General features: G+C 35.7%; 1 protein-coding gene across 1 annotated transcript in view; it reads right to left on the bottom strand.

The window, feature by feature from the left end:
- Positions 1 to 6,465: 6,465 nt before the first annotated feature.
- PPAT (phosphoribosyl pyrophosphate amidotransferase) overlaps positions 6,466 to 19,952 on the bottom strand; it is a 53,676-nt gene continuing 40,189 nt past the window's right edge. The window contains exons 4-11 of the mRNA XM_036763016.1: positions 18,379 to 18,491; positions 18,060 to 18,205; positions 17,492 to 17,564; positions 16,183 to 16,334; positions 15,034 to 15,161; positions 13,223 to 13,444; positions 12,535 to 12,655; positions 6,466 to 7,506 (exon numbers count right to left, since the gene is read on the bottom strand). Coding sequence (XP_036618911.1) covers positions 7,325 to 7,506; positions 12,535 to 12,655; positions 13,223 to 13,444; positions 15,034 to 15,161; positions 16,183 to 16,334; positions 17,492 to 17,564; positions 18,060 to 18,205; positions 18,379 to 18,491 — 1,137 coding nt within the window. The 3' untranslated portion in view covers positions 6,466 to 7,324. The remainder of the gene's footprint in view (positions 7,507 to 12,534; positions 12,656 to 13,222; positions 13,445 to 15,033; positions 15,162 to 16,182; positions 16,335 to 17,491; positions 17,565 to 18,059; positions 18,206 to 18,378; positions 18,492 to 19,952) is intronic.

Genomic DNA, 19,952 nt, shown 5'->3' with positions numbered 1-19,952 from the left:
TTGTGCTAATTTCGCTGCTTGTATTTTCTCCACATTCAGAGTCACATCAGCAGAGGAAGGACAGCATTCCAGGCATAGGGGACAGCCAGAGAAAATGACCAGAGCAGAGATGGAAGTTGATGAAAATGGACAGATGAGTCTTTGTGGAAGAGTCAGGCCAAGCCTTGGTAGTTGTTCATCATTGCAAATATCTTAAATTCCAAATATTCTTCAAATGTTTAACCTTCCCCCAACATAGCCTATTACATTTTACTATAATCCTAATGAGTTAAACTGGTTTTAATAAGCATGTTATATTCCAGTTACCCTAATCTACTGTTGAAAAGAGATCATATAAATGGGAAAAGGACCCACACATACAAAAATATTTATAGCAGCTCTTTTTGTGGTGGCTAAGAATTGGAAATTGAGGGGACGCCCGAACAAGTTGTGGTATATGAATGTAATGGAATACTATTGTTCCGTAAGAAATGATGGGCAGGAGGATTTCATAAAAACCTGGAAAGACTTATGAACTGATGCTGAGGAAGGGGAGCAGAACTAGGAGAAAACTGTACACAGTTACAGCCACACTGTGTGATGACTGACTTTGATAGACTCGGCTCTTCTCAGCAATGCAGGGTTCTAAGACAGCGCCAAAAGACTCAGGTGGAAAATGCTATCCACATCCAGAGAAAGAGCCATGGAGTCTGAATGCAGATCGAAGCAGACTATTTGCTCCCTTTTTTGTTTTTTCTTTCTCGTGTTCCTTTCCATTGGTTCTAATTCTTTGCAACATGACTAATGTGAAAATGTTTAACGTGAATTGTATACTCAGAGCCTATATCAGATAGCACACTGTCTTGGGGTGGGAGGGGAAGAAAATTTAAAACTTAAAATCTTGTGGAACTGAATGTTGTGAACTAAAAATAAATGTAAATTTTAAAAATAAATGTAAAAAAAAATCTTGTGGTGATAACTGATATACTGATGTTCACCCTTTCTTTCCACTTGCAATTTGGAGGATTTTTCCTTGACATTAAAAGGTTAGTTTCAATATTAATTTTGTCCTTTTCTTGTTCCTGTGGATTACATTTGTATGTTCTTTTTTAAAATTAGTTTTCTTGAATTTTTTGAAATAATTTAGTACACACACAAAATTTCTAAGGATATCAGCAATACTGAGGCCAAACCCTAAGGTATGTCTTTACACCTTCCAAGTCTGTCCCTTCAATCTGTGTTTTCCTTTTTCTCTATTTTTATAATCTTTTAAAAAATTCTACACTTAACATCAAGTAAAATAAGCATTTCCATATAAAGGATTTTATACGAAATATTGTTTTCCAATTCCTTTAAAAGTCATTTTCTGAGCTTGATTTTAACATGTACGCTGACTTCTCTTCCTCTGTATTAACTCTAATTATTTCCACTGTTTTTCGCCCCCAGGTTGTCTGTTATAGTCAGCATATTTTAGTACTACTTTCTCCTGTTATTTTCTCTAGATTTAGGGAACATTAAAGACACCTGATCCAACCTCATTTTACAGATGAGGAAACTGAGGCAAGGGGTTTAGTAACCCTTTTCGTTTTGTTTTTTGGAGGGGGGGTAGGCAGGGCAATTGGGGTTAAGTGACTTGCCCAAGGCCACACAGCTAGCATGTCAGGTGTCTGAGGCCAGGAACTCTAAGTTTACTTCAGTAGTAAATGCCAGATTCTGTTTGAAATCAGGGCCTCTTACTGTAAATGTCACCCTTTTCACTGTATCAAAGTGAAAGCATCTTTTCTTTTGTCTTTATTTTCTCCCATATCAGCTTAATTTCTACATGCTGTTTTTCAATCTCATGACAATCTTAATAGTTTAAGTTCCTGCTTAAATTTTTAAGTTATCCATAAAGTTTTGGCCATTTCATGGGATAGCTTCCATTTTCTTCCCAATGTCATTATTTATACATTTTATTTTCTTGCAGGGTCTTTTGTTTGTCCTTGACTGGAAGACATGAATATAACTTCCTTAGATTCGAGGATATGTAATTCTTAGCAGCTATGCTGTTTGTAGCTGGTTTGGAATAGTGGCTGTAATTCAGCCTCAAATTTGCTTTCAATTCATCAAATATTTACTAAGTGCTACCCAGGTATAAGGCCCTGGGGATACAAAGAAAAGCAAAACCATTCCTGCCTTGAAAGTGTATTATGCTTTCTTCAATAAATCACTGATTGGGTACTTAGGGAACAACACCACGGGGTAAAAACAAGAGAGGGAATATGATACTGTTGTAATAGTAACAGTATTTACATAGTGCCTACTATGTGCCAGGCACTGTGCTAGCACTTTACAATTACTACCTCATTTGATCCTCACAACACCCTTTGGAGGAAAGTGCTCTTATTATCCCCATTTTACAGACAAGGAAACTGAAGGAAATAGAGGTTGACTTGCCCAGGGTCCTTGAGGCTGGATTTGAACTGGGGGCCTTCCCAACTTCAGGCCTGCCACTCTATTCCCAAATATCGTAGGTAGGCACCACTGAATATCACGAAGTAAAACAAAAATCATGGACTCGCTATCAAAGGGAATTAGACTCATCTTGTCATTTTTCTAAGTGGAAAAATTCCATGACCCCAACTTTAAAAAAAACCGTTACATTTACATTTCTTGGTTTAAGTGAGGCACACATACATCTTTAAAAGTGAATATATGTACTATCATTAAGGTTCTATTCTTCCTTTCCAGACACACCTTGAAATTTTCTAAAACTGTTTATACATACAAAGTGGTAATATCTTGGTGTAGGTCTTAATATAGTTACATCAATGTCCCTTGTTTTGGGCTAATAGAATCCCTGACCTAATTAAACTCAGTTACCAAGATGCTTCCTAATTTTTCCATAATATTGTACTTGCCATCATATAATTATTATTTTCTGTACCTATTTATCTTTGGTACAGTATATGTATCTAACTCTAATCATTTTTATATCTATTTGAATGTTAGATTACCAGGTCTTGAGTAAAAGACGGGACTACGTAAGAAGAACACATTTCCAAATAGTTACATTAACTGACCAGTTGATGTCAACTGAAAAGTGAACATAAATCCTGTTAACATTACTGTTTAGGGCACTATAAAAAATGTTTTTCTTACAAGAAACCTTGAAATTCATCCAGTATCGTGTAAGCATCTTTCATTCAGACAGTTCACAAGTTAGTCACAAAAGGGCTAATATATTTCTTGTGAAACTATTTACATAATTTATTAAAAACAAGCAAAATTTCATTATTGTGAAATAAAAGGACACAGAAAAAAATTTTTAATCTGTAAAGCATGGAGAAAATAAAATTGTCTTATTACTATTTCCACCCATCATAATATATAAAACTACTTCAACATATAACAATGAAATGAAAACATGGACATGTCAAATAAGATTTTGTTTTACTATTTCCCTGAGTCTCTGATTTGCAAGTCAAATGTAAGGCTTGTAACAAACAACACTTGACTTAAAGGCCCTGGCTCCTCACTACCTACATGCATAAAGAAATCATTTTGTGAAAAGAAATGCTAGAGAAAGTGGCCTTGCCACACCAGATATTAAACTGTACTACAGAGCAGCAGTCATCAAAACTGCCTGGTACTGGTTAAGAAATAGGGGTGTGGATCAGTGGAATAGGATAGGCACACAAGTAGGAGAAATCAACAAGTTTAGCAATCTACTCTTTGATAAACCTAAGGAGGCCAGCTTCTGGGCTAATAATTCACTATTTCACAAAAACTGTTGGGAAAATTGGAAAATGGTAGGGCAGAAACTGGGCATAGACCAATATCTCACACCATACACCAAAATAAAGTCAAAATGGGTTCATGATCTAGGAGTAAAATCTGATACTATAAGTAATTTGGGAAAGCAAGGAATAGTTTACTTATCAGATTTATGGAAAAGTAAAGAATTCATGACCCAACAAGAGATAGAGAGCATTACAAAATGCAAAATAGATAATTTTGATTATGTTAAATTGAAAGGTTTTTGTACAAAAAAAGCCAATGCAACAAGAATTAGGAGGGAAGCAGAAAATTGAGAGAAAATCTTTGCAACTAGTTTCTCTGATAAAGGCCTCTCATTTCTAAAATATACAGGGAACTGAGCCAAATATATAGGAATACAAGCCATTCCCCAATTGAGAAATGGTCAAAGGATATGAACAGGCAGTTTTCAGAGGAAGAAATTAAAGCTATCTATAGGCATATGAAAAAATGCTCTGGATCACTACTGATTAGAGAAATGCAAATCAAAACAACTCTTAGATACCACATCTCTCCTGTCAGATTGGCTAAAATAACAAAACAAGAGGATGACAAATGCTGGAGAGGATGTGGGAAAATTGGAACATTGTTGCATTGCTGGTGGAGTTGTGAGCTGATCCAGCCACTTTGGAGAGCGGTTTGGAACTATGCCCAAAGGGCTATAAAAATGTTCATACCCTTTGACCCAGCAATACCACTTCTAGGGTTGTATCCCAAAGAAATCACACAGGCGGGAAAAGGACCCATATGTACAAGGATATTTATAGCAGCTCTTTTTGTGGTAGCCAAGAATTGGAAATCAAAGGGATGCCCATCAATTGGGGAATGGCTGAACAAGCTGTGGTATATGAAGGTAATGGAATACTATTGTGCCATAAGAAATGGGGATGATACGGACTTCGTAACAATCTGGAAAAACCTACATGATATAATGCTGAGTGAGCGGAGCAGAGCCAGGAGAACGTTGTACACAACCACAGATATATGGATTCTGTGAGGACCAACCCTGACATACTTCGCTCTTCTCAGCAATGTAAGGTGCAAGGACAACTCCAGGGGACTCATAATGGAGAATGCTATCTTCATCCAGAGAAAGAACTGTGAAGTTTGAATGCGGATTGAGGCACACTTCATGCTCGCCTTTTTTCTTCTCTTTTGTTTTTGTTTTTGGGTTTTTTTTTTGGTTCTGTCTCTTCTTTCTTATGATTCACCCCACTGGTCATAATTCTTTTCCACAACTTGACTAGTGTATAAATTAATTCAATGCGAAGTTATACATGGTAGTTATATGAGATTCCATGCCATCTTGGGGAGGAAGGGGGGAGGGAGGGGAGAAAATCTGGATCTCAAAATTATGTAGAACCGTGTGTTGTAAACTAAAAATAAAAAAAAATTTAATAAAAAAAAATAAAAAGAAATCATTTTGACATGATACAGCAGGAAGGCCCATGTACTACTAGAACTCCCCATCAAGAAGGTCTCTTTGAAAACAGCTGTTGGAGCCTCTTCTACTGGAGAAAGGGCAGTTGGCAGCTCACAGAAAATGATCACTCAGTACATGGGGCTTGTCACCTGTGCTACTGGGCATAAGGGCAAGCCAGAACAAGAAAGTTTGCCAACATTTTTGTGCGTCATTTTCACTCATGGATATCTGAACAACTGATGAAGGGGGGGTGGTCAGAAAGCTACCCAAGACCTATTTATTGCACGATGCTACATATTGCCTGGAATGTTATATATGTCTATAAAATACGCCAGACAATAATAAATCATTATCAATCAAATTCTTAAATGTTCTGGCTATCATAAAATGTTAGATTCAGTTACACTATGAAACAAAATGATTATTATATATTTTAAATATTTGTCCCAAAGGCTAAGGAGTTAAAATCTTTAAGGTTTTTTTTTAAATCCTACCCCGCCCCCAACCAAAAAAAAGCCTAGAAATATTTTTAAAATATAACAAACTAGCAGAAAGTTGTAGTTGAATCATCACTAAATGAACATGGGCACAAAAATGTCAATTTTCCCATTATCCTTCAAATTTAAAAATAATTACCTTGACTATACATACATATATACATATATATAAATATATATATATATATATATATATATATATATATATATATACATACACACATACACACACACACATATATCACATCACTCTACTTAAATTCATCTTTCTGACCTTATGAAAACATAACTGATCAGTTGAAAACATGAGAATTTGTCATGCTAACTACTAGACTAGCTAATGAGGATATAATGATTTTAAAGGAAAGTTTAAAATCAAAAGATTAAAAAATAGCCCTACTGCTCAGAATAAATTATTTTACTTCATTTCAAGGGGCTTTTTGCTAGAGCACCTCAGACCTCCAGTTCAGAAAAAGATCCAACCACTACATATAAATGGGAGTACCAAAAAAAGAGAAAATTGTTTTCAATCACTCTGTTCTTCTTCCCTATAGGGCCCAGAAGACATGCTCTTACATCCACTTTTGTGACATTACTAGCTGGGACATAGTAAGCAGTGAAATAATTCAGCTTCACCCAAGAAGCCTGAATTAAAAAATAAAACACAACTAGAGTGGTTCCTAATTAATACACCAGGTCCATGGATTCTTTATTACTCCATGGGCAGTGTGGTGAAGCCTATGGACCCCTTCTCAAAATCACTTTTTTTAAAAACATGTTTATTTTTTTCTCAATTACATGTAAACAAAAATTTAACATTTTTTTAACTTTGAGTTCCAAATTCTTTCCCTTACTCCCCCAACCCTCTTGAGAAAGCAAGCAATTTGTCCAATCATTTTTAAATGAATAAAATAAAACAAAATACATAAGTTTTACTAAAGAAACCAATTATAAGTATAGACACTTATCAAAAAATATTTAACCCCATGGAGCCCATGTTACAAACCCCTGGGCTAGAACTACGCAAGTCATGTACCTTCTAATACAGTGAAACTGGTATATAAAACATATACCAATACAGCAGATAAGAAAGGCCTCCCCTCCCATATTGCTATCCTAACCCACTGATTTAGGAAGAAAGTTCAATTATGAAAGCATTCTGAAATAAAATTTATTCCTTAAATAAAAATAGTTTAAAATTCTATGAGAATTTTTTTGGCAAGTACAGTAACTGAAATCCCCTCATAGCACAAACTTCAATTTTGCTCTCGTGTTCCCATTTAATGGTTTGAAATAAAATGTGTATAATCTCATTAACAGTGCCCTAAGAATTTTATTAACTATTTAATAAATCTGAAAGCAATACCCAACATTCCTAGATAATATTACTTGAGTATATTTAATCTAGGAAATCTGGGAAATAAAAACACTTTGGTTTTCACTTCTTATAAAGAAACCAAATAAATGACAAAATATCAAAAGCAAACAAAAGCATGTCATGGGATTTGAAGTGTTAATACTTTTAGTAACAATCACTCGTAAGGGATAACTTTTGATTTTTTATGTTCAATTTTATATCACATATAAAATATACTTCACTCCTCCCACCCACCACCCCATGACATGTTCACCATTCCAACTTTACAGGATACTTTCCAGTGAGACATGCTGTACAATTCCCATGCTTTTCAGAGTATTTCAGACCATTTCCATTTTCTTGAATTATATTTTCTTGCTTCTTCAATTTCATCCCTTCTTGCACAGATGATATTAAACCTTCCACAGACAGATACACAACACTGTTAGCCCCTGGGGAAGAGAAAAAAGATCATTGGTAGTATAAAAAGAAAAGCACAAAGCAGGATAAAAATCAACCTTTTGGTTCTTAGATGCCCACAAATTAAAAGGAAAGACTTCTTTTACACTAAATAATTGTTTTACACAAATGTTGTAAGTCACAAATTATTGGAATAGTTTCCCTAAGGCCAAAGAAACTTGATTTAGTCTAGAATGAATATAGACAACTTCAAGAGACTAACACAAATAGTTAGGCAATTAAGACAGCAATATATTCCAGGGAAGTGGATTGTGAATGCATAAAGAAGACAGCATACTGAGTTTGGGGAAAAGCTACTGATAGGCCAAAACACAGAGAATGTGAAAAGGATGTTAAATAAGGCTATGAACATACATAAGAGCCAAATTATGAAGGCTTCTAAAATCCAAAGGAGGGAGAAGTTTGTACTTTTTCTTAGAAGGAGAACTACTGATGCCTTTTGAGCAAGGGGGTGACATGGTCCATAAGTTAATTATTAAGAAGACTATGAAACATATTCACAGTTACAGATGAAATAGCTATGAAAGGAGTCAGCCAGAGCAAAACTCAATACAGGACAGATTAAGAAAATGTAGCAGCTAACAGAGTGAATATTTACAAATAATAGTGGTAAACTTTGTTTACATATGCACAGTTTAGGTCATACATTAGCTACTGTAGTGCTCACATGAATATAAATCACACAGTTTAATTTTAAAAGCCAGACCCTATTTACAATGTTAATTTAGTAAGAACACTTTAATTAACTTGAATGACTTTAATATAAAAAATCAAAGCTCACTCTGCATTGAGGAGGCTCATTTAGGCCAACTTCTAAGTGATCTGGCTTATTTACAAATGGCTCAAAACCTTTACAGAGGATATACACACACACACACACACACACACACACACACACACACACACACACAGAGTAAAGACTTCCTTCTTACATTCCATAAACGCATGAAATCATATCTTCCTTGGTAAGTAACATGAATGTCGATCTTTTCTGGGAAGATATATATCTGTGTAGAAACACACAGGGAGATATATCTCTATATCTATATTCTTCCCTAAGATCTTACTAGTCAAATTATCATCTGAGGATATATAGAAGGCACTATATGCAAAGCCCTGAAGAGATTTGCTTTGAAATAAATGTTAACTATAACACATCTGATTACCAATCAATCAATAAACATTAAGCAACTACCATGTGCCCTGCCAGGCACTGTGCTAAGGACTGAGAATATAAAAAGAGCAAAAGATAGTCCCTGCCTCCAAGGAGCTTACAATATAATGGATCGTGTCACTGATACAAGAACCACTGCAACAGATGCAATACATCTAGAACACCATCATGGCACACGGACTTGTCCATGGTCACACAGTTAATGTCAGAAGAGGATGTGACTCTCTCCAAGTCTAACAGTTTATCCAACATGTGAGATTGCCTCTCTATAACATTTCATCATATCCTAAAAATTAAATAGAGTACAACAGATAGAAAAGTCAGAAGAGGATGTGACTCTCTCCAAGTCTAACAGTTTATCCAACATGTGAGATTACCTCTCTATAACATTTCATCATATCCTAAAAATTAAATAGAGTACAACAGATAGAAATGAAAGGCTTTAGATTCAACTAACAGGGTAAGCTCTACTGGTCCATGTGTAAGATACCTTACCCAATGCATGGTTATGAACTGAACTTCTAGTTGAGTCAAAAATTCATTTTATTATACTGTCGTTGTTGAAGGAAGCATAGTCTAGGATCAACCTTTACATGTCCTTTACTCAGTTTCCCAAAGTAGCTACCACTGTCAAGACCTATTCTGTACCCCTTGTGAGCTTTAGCTTCACTGATGTTAAATCAATAAGCATATATTAAGCTCCAACAATAATAGCTACTATTCACATGCCTTTAAGGTTTGCAAAGCACTTTACAAATATTTCATCTTATCCTCAAAACTACCCTAGGAAATAGGAGCTATTACCCCACTTTACAGATGAGGAATTTGAGGCAGAGGATGATTTGCCCAGGGTTGAATGCTAGTAAATGCCTGAGGACACCTTACTCTAGGCCCAATGCTATCCACTACACAACCTATTCCCATATGTGCCAAGCATAGTCTTTAGGGGCAGACAAAAAATGAAAATCTCTATTCTCAAAGAGCTTCTATTATATAGGAGAACTCAACTTGTATACACACAAAATTAAGATAAAGTAGTTAGGGAGGTCAGTGGTGGGGGAATCAAAAAAGGATTTTTGTATAGAAAGTGCTGCTCAAGATGGACTTCATAATAACCTGCAAAGACTTAAATGAACTCATGCTGGGTAAGGGAAGCAGAAGCAGGAAAACATTATACATGATTACAGACACGGTATCTGTAAGGACTAACTCTGATAGACTTGGCTCTTCTCATCAATGCAAGGTTCAAAGACAGCTCCAAAAGACTCCTGATGGGAAAAAGCTATGCACATACAGAGAAAGAACTAAGGAATCTGAATGCAGATTGAGGCAAACTATATGCTCTCTTCTTTCTTTTTTTCCTTCTGCTTTGGTTTTGTTTCTTCTTTCTCATGATTCATTCCACTGGTTATAATTCTTCCTTACAATTTGAATATTTGTATGAGTAATTAAGGTGGGCTTTTAGCACTTATTTAATCAAGTGCCCTTGAAGTGTTTGGCCTTTGTTTCTTTGATTAAATTAGAAGTCTTTGTTGACCTCCTTGCCTCAAGGGAAAGCCTAGTTTACATGGGTTTGAGTCACATATTTGACCTCAGAAGCTTTTAGGCCACATGACCCTGAACAAGATATATAAACCGAGGGTTGGCGTTCTCCCTTGGGTCTCTCAGCCACTGGAAGAGTGGCATGGGGCTCTGAGCGGCCACTCTGAGAGCCTCCCGGCTTGTGAACCCAGATGTTGATGCTTGTAATTTGTTTGTACTTGCTCTCAAGTTCAGGTTGCTGGCTTTTCCTCCTGAACTAAGTGAATGATATTTGTATGTTGGATTAAAGTAAGACTGTTAACCCCTTAACGCTGCTTTCCTTAGTAAAGCACGTCAAAGAACCTGTGCTGGCAGCTCTTTTTGTTGGGCTTGTGTTGGTCTTTCACCCCAACAGCTGCTAGCCGAATTGCTGTTACACTATTATGTGAATAAATTTAATGTGAAGATATATGTAGAACCTATATAGGATTACATGCCGTCTTGGGGAGTGGAGTGGGGAGGAGAGGGAGGGAGAGAAAATTTGGAACTCAAAAATTTGTGGAACTGAGTGTTGTAAACTAAAAATAAAAAATAAATTTTAAAAAAGGTGCTGCTTAAGCTGCATTTTGAAGGAAGTAGGGACTCTCTGAGTAGGGGTTGGTGAGAAAAGACCTTCCAGCACAGCAAATGGCAATTGCGAAGATACAGAAATGGAAGAGGCAGTGCAAGGGACAAACAAAAGATGAACCTGGCTAGATCCCGGAGTACAGAAAAGACAGTAACGTATAATGAGGATGGAAAGATAGGTTGAGGCCACATTGTAAAAGGCTTATCCTACAAACATTATCAAGGTACCGTAATTGGTTATGGGAATGGTATGATCAAACCTGTGATTAAGGAAAATGACCTTTGCAGCCATATGGAGAATGGATGTGGAGAGACTTAAAGGCATGGAGGACAATTAGGAAACCAGAGCAGTTTGTCCAGGTGAGAAGTGATAAAGGCTTGAACCAAAGTGATGGCTTTGCTGAGTAAAGAGAAAGAATTGGATGCTAAAGGTGATAATGGGGATAGAAACAACAAGATTTCACCACCAATTACCTGAGAGAACAGAAGAATGGTGGTCCTATTAACATAAATGAGGAAGTTCAGAAGGATGTGGGGAAGAGCAAGCATCACTTGCATTTTACTTTCATCTGAACTATTCAAAGGATACAACACACACACAAAGTTTTGTGTAGAAATAGGTGGAAATTAACAGGGAAACAGAAGGGAATGGAGAAAAGAAAATAATGACAGATTCAAAGAAGGATTAGTCATAAGCAAAAACAAACTATGTTTGAAGAATGGATCATGAAGAAGGGTTTAAAAGTTAAAAAGCTCTGACTGGGGTCTGGGTGAGAGGAAGGGAAGGCAGGGGAGCAGAAGATGACTGTATTAAGGACAGAATACTAGTGCTGAGCACATTCCTATCTTACCTTCCTCTGTGTAAAGAGGAGATGGGGAGCAACCTGTTCCTAAAGAGAGGCACAAGTATAGGATAGAGGGAAATATACAACTAATAAGCAGGATAGACTAGAAAGCAGAATCCAACAATATGTCACTTACAAGAAACACACCTGAAACATAAAATTCACACAGTTAAAGGACTAAAGTAAAATCTATTATGCTGCAGCTAAACTTGAAGGAATAGTAATTATGATCTCATGAAAAGCAACAGCAAAAATAGACTTGATTAAGAGAAGAAACTACATAATGCTAAAAAGTACCACAACAAATCAGTATCAGTAATCAATATTTAACGTATTTCCACCAAATGGTATAGCATATACATAATTAAAGAGACCGTTAAATAAGTATTGTCATTTGGGTAATGAGGTCATAACATTCTGTTTTTGTCTAATCTGTTGTTTGTAGAAAACAATGGAATCTCCAGAAACATTTATAAAATAATATAAACTACTGTTCTGGGCAAATCATGAACAATATGCTTCAGGAAAAATGCCTCTTATAGCTGTGTGGTCTTCTTTAAATTGCAATGTAAACAGTAGAAAAAGAAACTTAAACAAGGTTCCTGCTTCAATCTAATTAGTGATGTAACAACCTTAGACAAGTTAGAACTTCTCTGAATTTTTAATGTTACCATATGCATATTGAGGTTAATACTTGCAATATTTAAGTTTGTTGGAGTTTAAGGAAATCAAAGATCTGTGAAAGAGGCTTTTTAACTATGAGGCATGATATAAATGCAAGCTAATATTTTTATTAGTCACAATTAAAAATAAAATTTAAATTAATCACCCACCTATGTATTTTGCAAGATCATCAAATTCTGGTCTGTTGGCAATAAGCTCTTCTTTTGTAGGAATATTTATTCCCATGTAGCATGGGAATCTTATTGGTGGTGAAGCTACTCGAATGTGAACCTTGATAAGGAAAAATTTTAGGAAGGTAAATTCTGGTAATTGAGATAAGGTTAACATTAACTCATACAAAATTGTCTCAAACTTTAAGAATAACTGTTTAAGACGTATAGAGAAAACTCCAATATTTTTTGCATTAAATCAAAGGCACTTCATTCACTCTACAACATGGAGCCTTCAAATTTTCCCACTTTAAAGACCTCCAGAAAAGAACCTTAATCTGTATGTTTAACAAATATCTTGCCTTCAGCTTAGCCGGTTTCCTCCGGTTCGGTCTTAATGGAAAATGGCCATTATTTTTAATAAAAGAAATTCTCCAAAAAATTTTTTTTTCATTTGAGGTCCTATCAAGAATAAATGGATCTTTCTTTCTAGAGGTCCCATCTATTATGAATTCGTTACAGCTCCTCTCAAAGGCTCTCTGTCCTGATCTTCATAGTATCCTTGTTCTTCATAAACTACTGTTTTTAATCAAAGTTCAACTGATCTTTTCCAAAAATTAAATAATTCAAATGTCTTATATTACTAACTTCTTTATACATCCTGTCAACAAAATGAAAAATTTCTTACCTCTTTTGCTCCAGATTCTTTGAGCAACTTAATTATTGGTGAAATGGTATTGCCTCTTACAATGGAATCATCTATTAGAACAATCCGTTTGCCTTTAAAATTATCAGAAAGTACGCCAAATTTTTTTGCCACACCTAGCTGTCTTAATCTCATATTTGGCTGAATGAAGGTTCTTCCTACATATCGATTTTTACAAAGTACTTCTACATATGGAAGACCACACTGTGTAAGAAGAAAAAAAGGTATGATGGACCAGATAAACAAGTAATATTAAAATGACACACATATTAACATAGCTTCAATATAAAATGAGGAAATAGTTTATAGCATACAAAAATTTTGTTGTTTTAGAATAAAAATTATGATGTTTTGGCACACCCCCAAAAACTTTAAACTAGATAATAGGAAGGAAGTGTTAACAGAAGATCATCAGTATGATGGCTCATTGAATAAATATAGAGATTTCACAAGTTTACTTTGAGTTTTCCTGATGGTATGTCTAAGTTGGCCTCTCCTCAGCTTGCACTCATTACTCCTGGTTTTGCCATCTACGCAGATAGCAAAGTAGCCTAGGAAATAGGAGTTCTGGGCCTGGACTCCAGAAGATTCAAGTTCAAATATGACTTCAGATACTAGGTCTGTGACCCTTGGCCAATCACTCAATGTGTCTCCCTCAGTTTCTTCAAATGTGAAATGGAGATGACAAAGGCACCTACTTCCCAGAGCTGTTGTAAGGATCAAATGAGATGTCTGTGAAGCACTTCCTAGCACAGTGCCTGGCACCCAGGATGTCTTAATAAATGTTTGTTCTTTTCCCTCTCCCATTCCCCAACTCTGGAACCAAACACAACAAATCTAATCTCTCCAGAGACTTAACACAATTATCACATACCCCCTGAGTTGTCTCTTGTCTAGGTGAAATATTCCCAATTCCTTCAACTGAGCGGGTTCAATGCTACTCATCATGCTGGTAATTCACCTATGGACACTCTTCAGCTGATGAATATCCTTCCCCAAACCAGGGTGCCCATAACTTAACATTCTAATATTGCAAATGCTCAGGGTACACTAGAGTGAGACCATCATCCCTAAATCCTAGAAACTATGCCTCTTTCAGTGCACCTGAAAAACACATTAGCTTTTCTGACTGTCACAGAACATGTTAAGCTTTCTTTATTACAATTCCTTTCTGATTGTTTCTCCCCCATCTTGTACCTATGAAGTTGATTTTTGCACCCAAGTGGTTTTACATTTATCACTTGTGTAATAGCATCTTGTAATATTCAGCACAATATTCTAACCTGTCAAAATCCTGTTGAACCCTGCCTCTGACATCCAATGTGTCAGCTATCACTCACAGATTTGATCAATCTGTGGATTTGGTGAACATGCCACCTATGCCTTCATCCAAATCATTGAATTAAAACACTCAACACCACAGGGTCAAGAAAAGAACCTTACGGTACCCTACTGGAATAACTCCTGCTACACTAATATTAGATTAACAACTCAACATGTAACATTAGGTTTCAAAACAGAAAGACTATTGAGAATATAGCATTTGAAACATTTACATGAAGGCAGTATCTCCTAAAACATGGCAATCTAAAGTAAACTTGGCAGGTTTATAATTACTTCCAGACTGAAAAACATTTCAAAACCTCCTAAAGAAGGTAATGACTAATATTAGGTCCCATCCTCACAAACCTTTCCTTCCTTACCTATCCCTAAAATAATGCATTCACTAGGCTCTTTTATGAAGTTGCCATTAGAGTCACCAATTGGATAAAAAAAAACTAAAAATAAAATACCTTTCCTGCATAACCAAGTGCTGCCGGCGTGGCTGATTCAGGAACAGTGCTAACCAAGTCTGCATCCACAGGGGCTTCAATTGCCAGCTGCTGACCACAACGATGTCTAACTGTGTATACCATCTGACCTGGTATGATTAAAAGAATTATTCTGACCATTAATACTTCAGGTAATCTAATAATGATATTGGACACCGTTCCTTACATTGTGTTTTCCAAGCCAAAAGATAAAACAAAAAACTGTTTTGGTATAATACTTAATCTCCCACATATTTAATAAGAATGCTAGATATGAAAAAAAAATTGAAAAAATAAAAAAAAAAGAATGCTAGATCTGTAACGCCCACCAAGGAAAACAATTCTAAAAGTTGAATCAAAGGGAAAGATCATAAAGGCGAGCTGTGAAAATTTTAACTCATGTTTCAGACCATAGAGTTTTGGTCTTTTTGTGAAAAATCAAGCTACATGGTGGCCTTTAGAACTCCATGGGGGTTACAGAGGTACCCACGTAGAGGAACAGAGGCTGAAGTGACTTCTGAATCCTAACAATGACAACTGCTATAGCCATTCTGGAAATCAATTAGGAATGATGTGCCAAAAAGTCACCAAACTGTCCTCTGACCCAGCAATACCACTACTAGGCCTAAATCCCAAAGAGATTAAAGAAAGATGAATAGGACCCATTTGTACCAAACTATTTATAGCTGTTTTTGTAGTGGCAAAGAAAGGAGAACTAACACAGTGACCATTAACTGGGGAATGGCTGAACAAATTATTCGTGCAACGAAGTATTATTGTACCTTAGGAAATGATTAAAGGCACATTTTCAGCAAAACTTGTAAAACTTTAGAGTGAAATGAGAACACATAATTTATACAATAAAAACAAAATTGTAAAGAAAACGACTTTGTAAGAGTTAAGAATTCTTATCAATGGCAACGATCAACAACAATTACAGGAGACAGGGAAAGGATGCTAAATACCTCCCGCCGGTGAGGTAATGGGCTCAAGATGAAGAATGACAGAGAGAGAGCAGCACAGGCAAGACAAGAAACCTAGCTGAAGACTTAGAAAATTTATTCTGAGGAGGGTAAGGAGATATCTAATAAGATGACTATGTAACTTAAATAATGAAAGCACGTTTCTTGCCTTCAAATATACTATCCGGTCTTGCAAAATAAACATATTCAAAGATACAGAAAGCCACTGGATCTCTTCCAGACCGTGGTACAGTATCAAGAGTCTGAACGCTATGTCTGGATATTTTCACAATTTCTCCTGGCAAAACTTCGCGATAATACCTTGGGAGGGAAAACAACATAAGTAAAATTTTTCTATAAAAACAACAGTCCTAAAAACCAATATTCACTACTCTGAAAATTTGTAGCACATATCTACAATAGGATAGTATCAAGAGTAGAACCAAAGTATAATTTTAACTAAGTTGTATTTACCCACTCTGCATGCAAAAACATCTGTATTTCTTTTCTATTTATGCTACATCTATTTATGTTCCCCTCATTAGACTTGTTATCTCTAGGCCTCCCATAGCCTCTGGCCTATATTATATGCTTAGTAAATGTTTGTTGATTAATTCAAAAGAAAACAATGGCAATGAAAAGACTAAAGGTTTTTATTCAAATGGGCTGCCCAAAGGAAGGTTTTTCCAAGTCATTTACAAGTATTCTTAATTTATTAATGAGGCATTTCTTAAAGAACTTAAAGTCTAACTTTGATAGACTTATCTCTGCTTAGCAATGCAAGGATCTAAGACAACTCCAAATGATTTATGATGGGAAATGCTATCCGCATCCAGAAAAAGAACTATGGAGTCTGAATTCAAATTGCATACTATTTACTCTTTCTCTTTTTTTTGTTTCTTCTTTCTCGTGGTTTCTCCCATTGGTTCCAACTCTTCTTTACAATAAGAATAATGTGAAATATGAATATATATGTAGAGCCTGCCTGTGATTGCATGCTGTCTTGGGGTGGGGGTGGGGAGAAAATTTAGAACTCAAAATCTTATCGAAGTGAATGGTGAAAACTAAAAATAAATTAATGAATAGATACATAAATAAATAGAAAATTGAAAGTCTATTTTAAAAAGAACATTCTATTGGAAATTAGGACTGTTTTACCACATTAAATATTTTCCTAAAAATATTCCTATATTTTAAAAATCATAGATACTTAGCTACAAGAGGCAATAAAAAGTAGACTGTATGTAGACTCAGAAGATGTGTTCAAAAACTGCCTCTGCCACTTACTCCCTCTTTGTGGCCTTGAGCAAATTACTTAACCCCCTCTGGACCTCAATGTCCTTACCTGTAAATTTAGGGGTTCAAATTATAAGGCCTCAAAGGCTCTTCCAGGTATAAACTTATGATCTCTAAAGTTCTCATTAGCAATTCAACTATCATTGAAGATATTAACACTTAATACATTATAAAGGACTTACACTGCACCAATAGATAAAAAACTGCAGGATTCAGATGATACCACCCATCCTTCGGTTTCAGAATTATTTCTTCCTATAAAAAGGGAAAAAAAATTAATCTATTTGAGTATAACAAAATTACTATTTAAAAACTGAGGCTGATTAATTAATGAACAAACCATACAAGGGGTAGAATTTCCATTACCTCTAGGTCTATACAGGTTCTTATTTGGTTTGGGACAGATAAAAAATTAAATGATTCCTTGAGTACTCAAATACTATGATTTGCTGGAATCAATCAACACTTGCCAAGAGAAAAAAGAAAATAAGCAAGCGATATTTCAGAACTGGAAACACGCTATGTATCAGCTGAAGACTTAGTTTAGCATTTCCTAATCTGAAATGGCAGGTGAATAAATAAAAGGAACAAAGCCACAAACCAGAGACAGGTCGTCACCAGAGAAGAAGCTATCAAACCTGTCCCCTGATAGATTAAAGTGGCATGTTTTACCTTCCGGCACTTCAAAGTAACCGCTCTGGATTCCTTTTTCAATTTTAGATAATTTCTCTTTATTCCACAGTATTTTACCTCTTCCATTTATATCGGATACAGGAATAAGACGTCCAATACACAGGGGACGATTTCCATAAGGATCTCTTACTGCATAAATAACATCTCTGTGCATAATAAGTAACGAGTATGACGTAGGGGCTTCCTTCATTAAATTTTTAATCCTGAAATGAGACAAATTTAAATAGGTATATGCCTATACCAATACTTACAAATTTATTCCTACTGTATATATAAATATCTACTTATATCTATATAAATAAACAGATCTTGATAACATATATAGCTCAAAACAATGTTTTTTAGTCCTGTTGATCCATTTTACTTTTACAAATACCTTGCTACCCAGTCAGGGCTGTCATCTCTTTCATGTGGAGGTGTATATGCCAGCAACTGGGTGATCATTTCACTGTCAGAACCTGTTGACAGTCCAACACCATGACGCAGAAGCTATTTAAAAGGGGGAAAGGGAAAAGAAGGAATTAACAATTAGCTAAAACTTTATGGTCTACTGGTATTTGTGATATTTAAGGAAGAAATGATGTCTATGCAACATGACAAATCATTTAGGAATAGTAACACTTTTATCTAAATTTAACTAGGTTCCAAAGAGAAAGGTACTAAATTGACCACAATTATTTATCAAGCAGCTAGCACTGTAGAGGGACATAACTACAAAAAATAGTTGTTACCTCAAAAGGTAACGATGCAGAGCTGGAGATAGAAGACAGAGGTATGAAATATTTTCATAGGACAGAATTGAGTATCCAAATAAGTAGTACAGAAAGCAGTACTATAGCAGTTTTGGCAAACATTAGCATGGGGCTGATTAGTATGTGAGGCCTGAAAACTCAGTTCCTACTTCAAAACCCATCAAAGATGATAAAAGAAAATGCCAACTGCAGAAAAGGTTATGGGAGGGTAGGCATACGAAGTGCACTGCTCACTGAACAAACTGTGGCACCTGAATGTAATGGAATATCACTACACCAGGGGATATGACAAATGAGAGACTACGTAGGAAAATCTGTACAAACTGATGCATAAAAAATGAGCAAAATCAGAACATGATCTGATAACAACAGTAACATGAGGGAAAACAACTCTGAAAGACCCCAGAATTCTGATCCTAGCTGTGAATAATAATGACTTTGACAGCAGAATGATGAAGCATGCCTTCCCACCTCTAAGGAGAGAGGTAAGGAACTGGAGACACAAAGTGAAACAGGGACACATGCTCATATATGTCAATGCCTTGATTTAACAGGGGAGTGCTTCCGTTAAGTGTTGACATTAGTGAGTAGTGAGAAATATGAAGAAAAAAATGGGAGCCTTGACAAAATTTATTTGTAAAAGCAGAAGGAAATAAAAGTGCAGGAGAGGGTACAAATCCAGAGGACAATTCTGTCACTATTTTGTTGAATTATAGATGGGAGCTAGAAGGGATTTTAAAAGCAATTTGCCCAACCCACTTATTTTACAGTGGAAGAAACTGAGGCCTACGGAGATGTGATCCCAACCATGGTGAAGATCTGACTTCTTACTTCTCTTTCCACTGTAACAAGCAAATGGTATGTAACAGAAAGTCACAATTTCTTATACAACACTCTCTTATTCTTCGTATAGTGAAATGCTTGTGTTTGTTGACTATTCAAATCACACAAAAAATTCTTAAAAGATATGGGACATGCAATGGGCAAGATTAAAATAGGCAGAATGGAAGAAATTATTCTAGATGGTATGAAGAGCATGAATAACCACAGCTTGTTCAAGGGTCTGGCTATGTATGATCGTGGTCTGGCTAAAGTAAAAGGAATTAGCATAAAATAGATGATTTAGTGGGAGATAAACTTGGCAAAATAAATTTGGTCATATGAAGATTAATTGACTGGCTTATGAAAGATATAGGAA

The sequence above is a fragment of the Trichosurus vulpecula genome, chromosome 6 (assembly GCF_011100635.1).
Source record: "Trichosurus vulpecula isolate mTriVul1 chromosome 6, mTriVul1.pri, whole genome shotgun sequence".
Taxonomy (NCBI): domain Eukaryota; kingdom Metazoa; phylum Chordata; class Mammalia; order Diprotodontia; family Phalangeridae; genus Trichosurus; species Trichosurus vulpecula.
The sequence above is the reverse complement of the archived record's forward strand: the minus strand, read 5'-3'. Positions and strand labels throughout refer to the sequence as shown.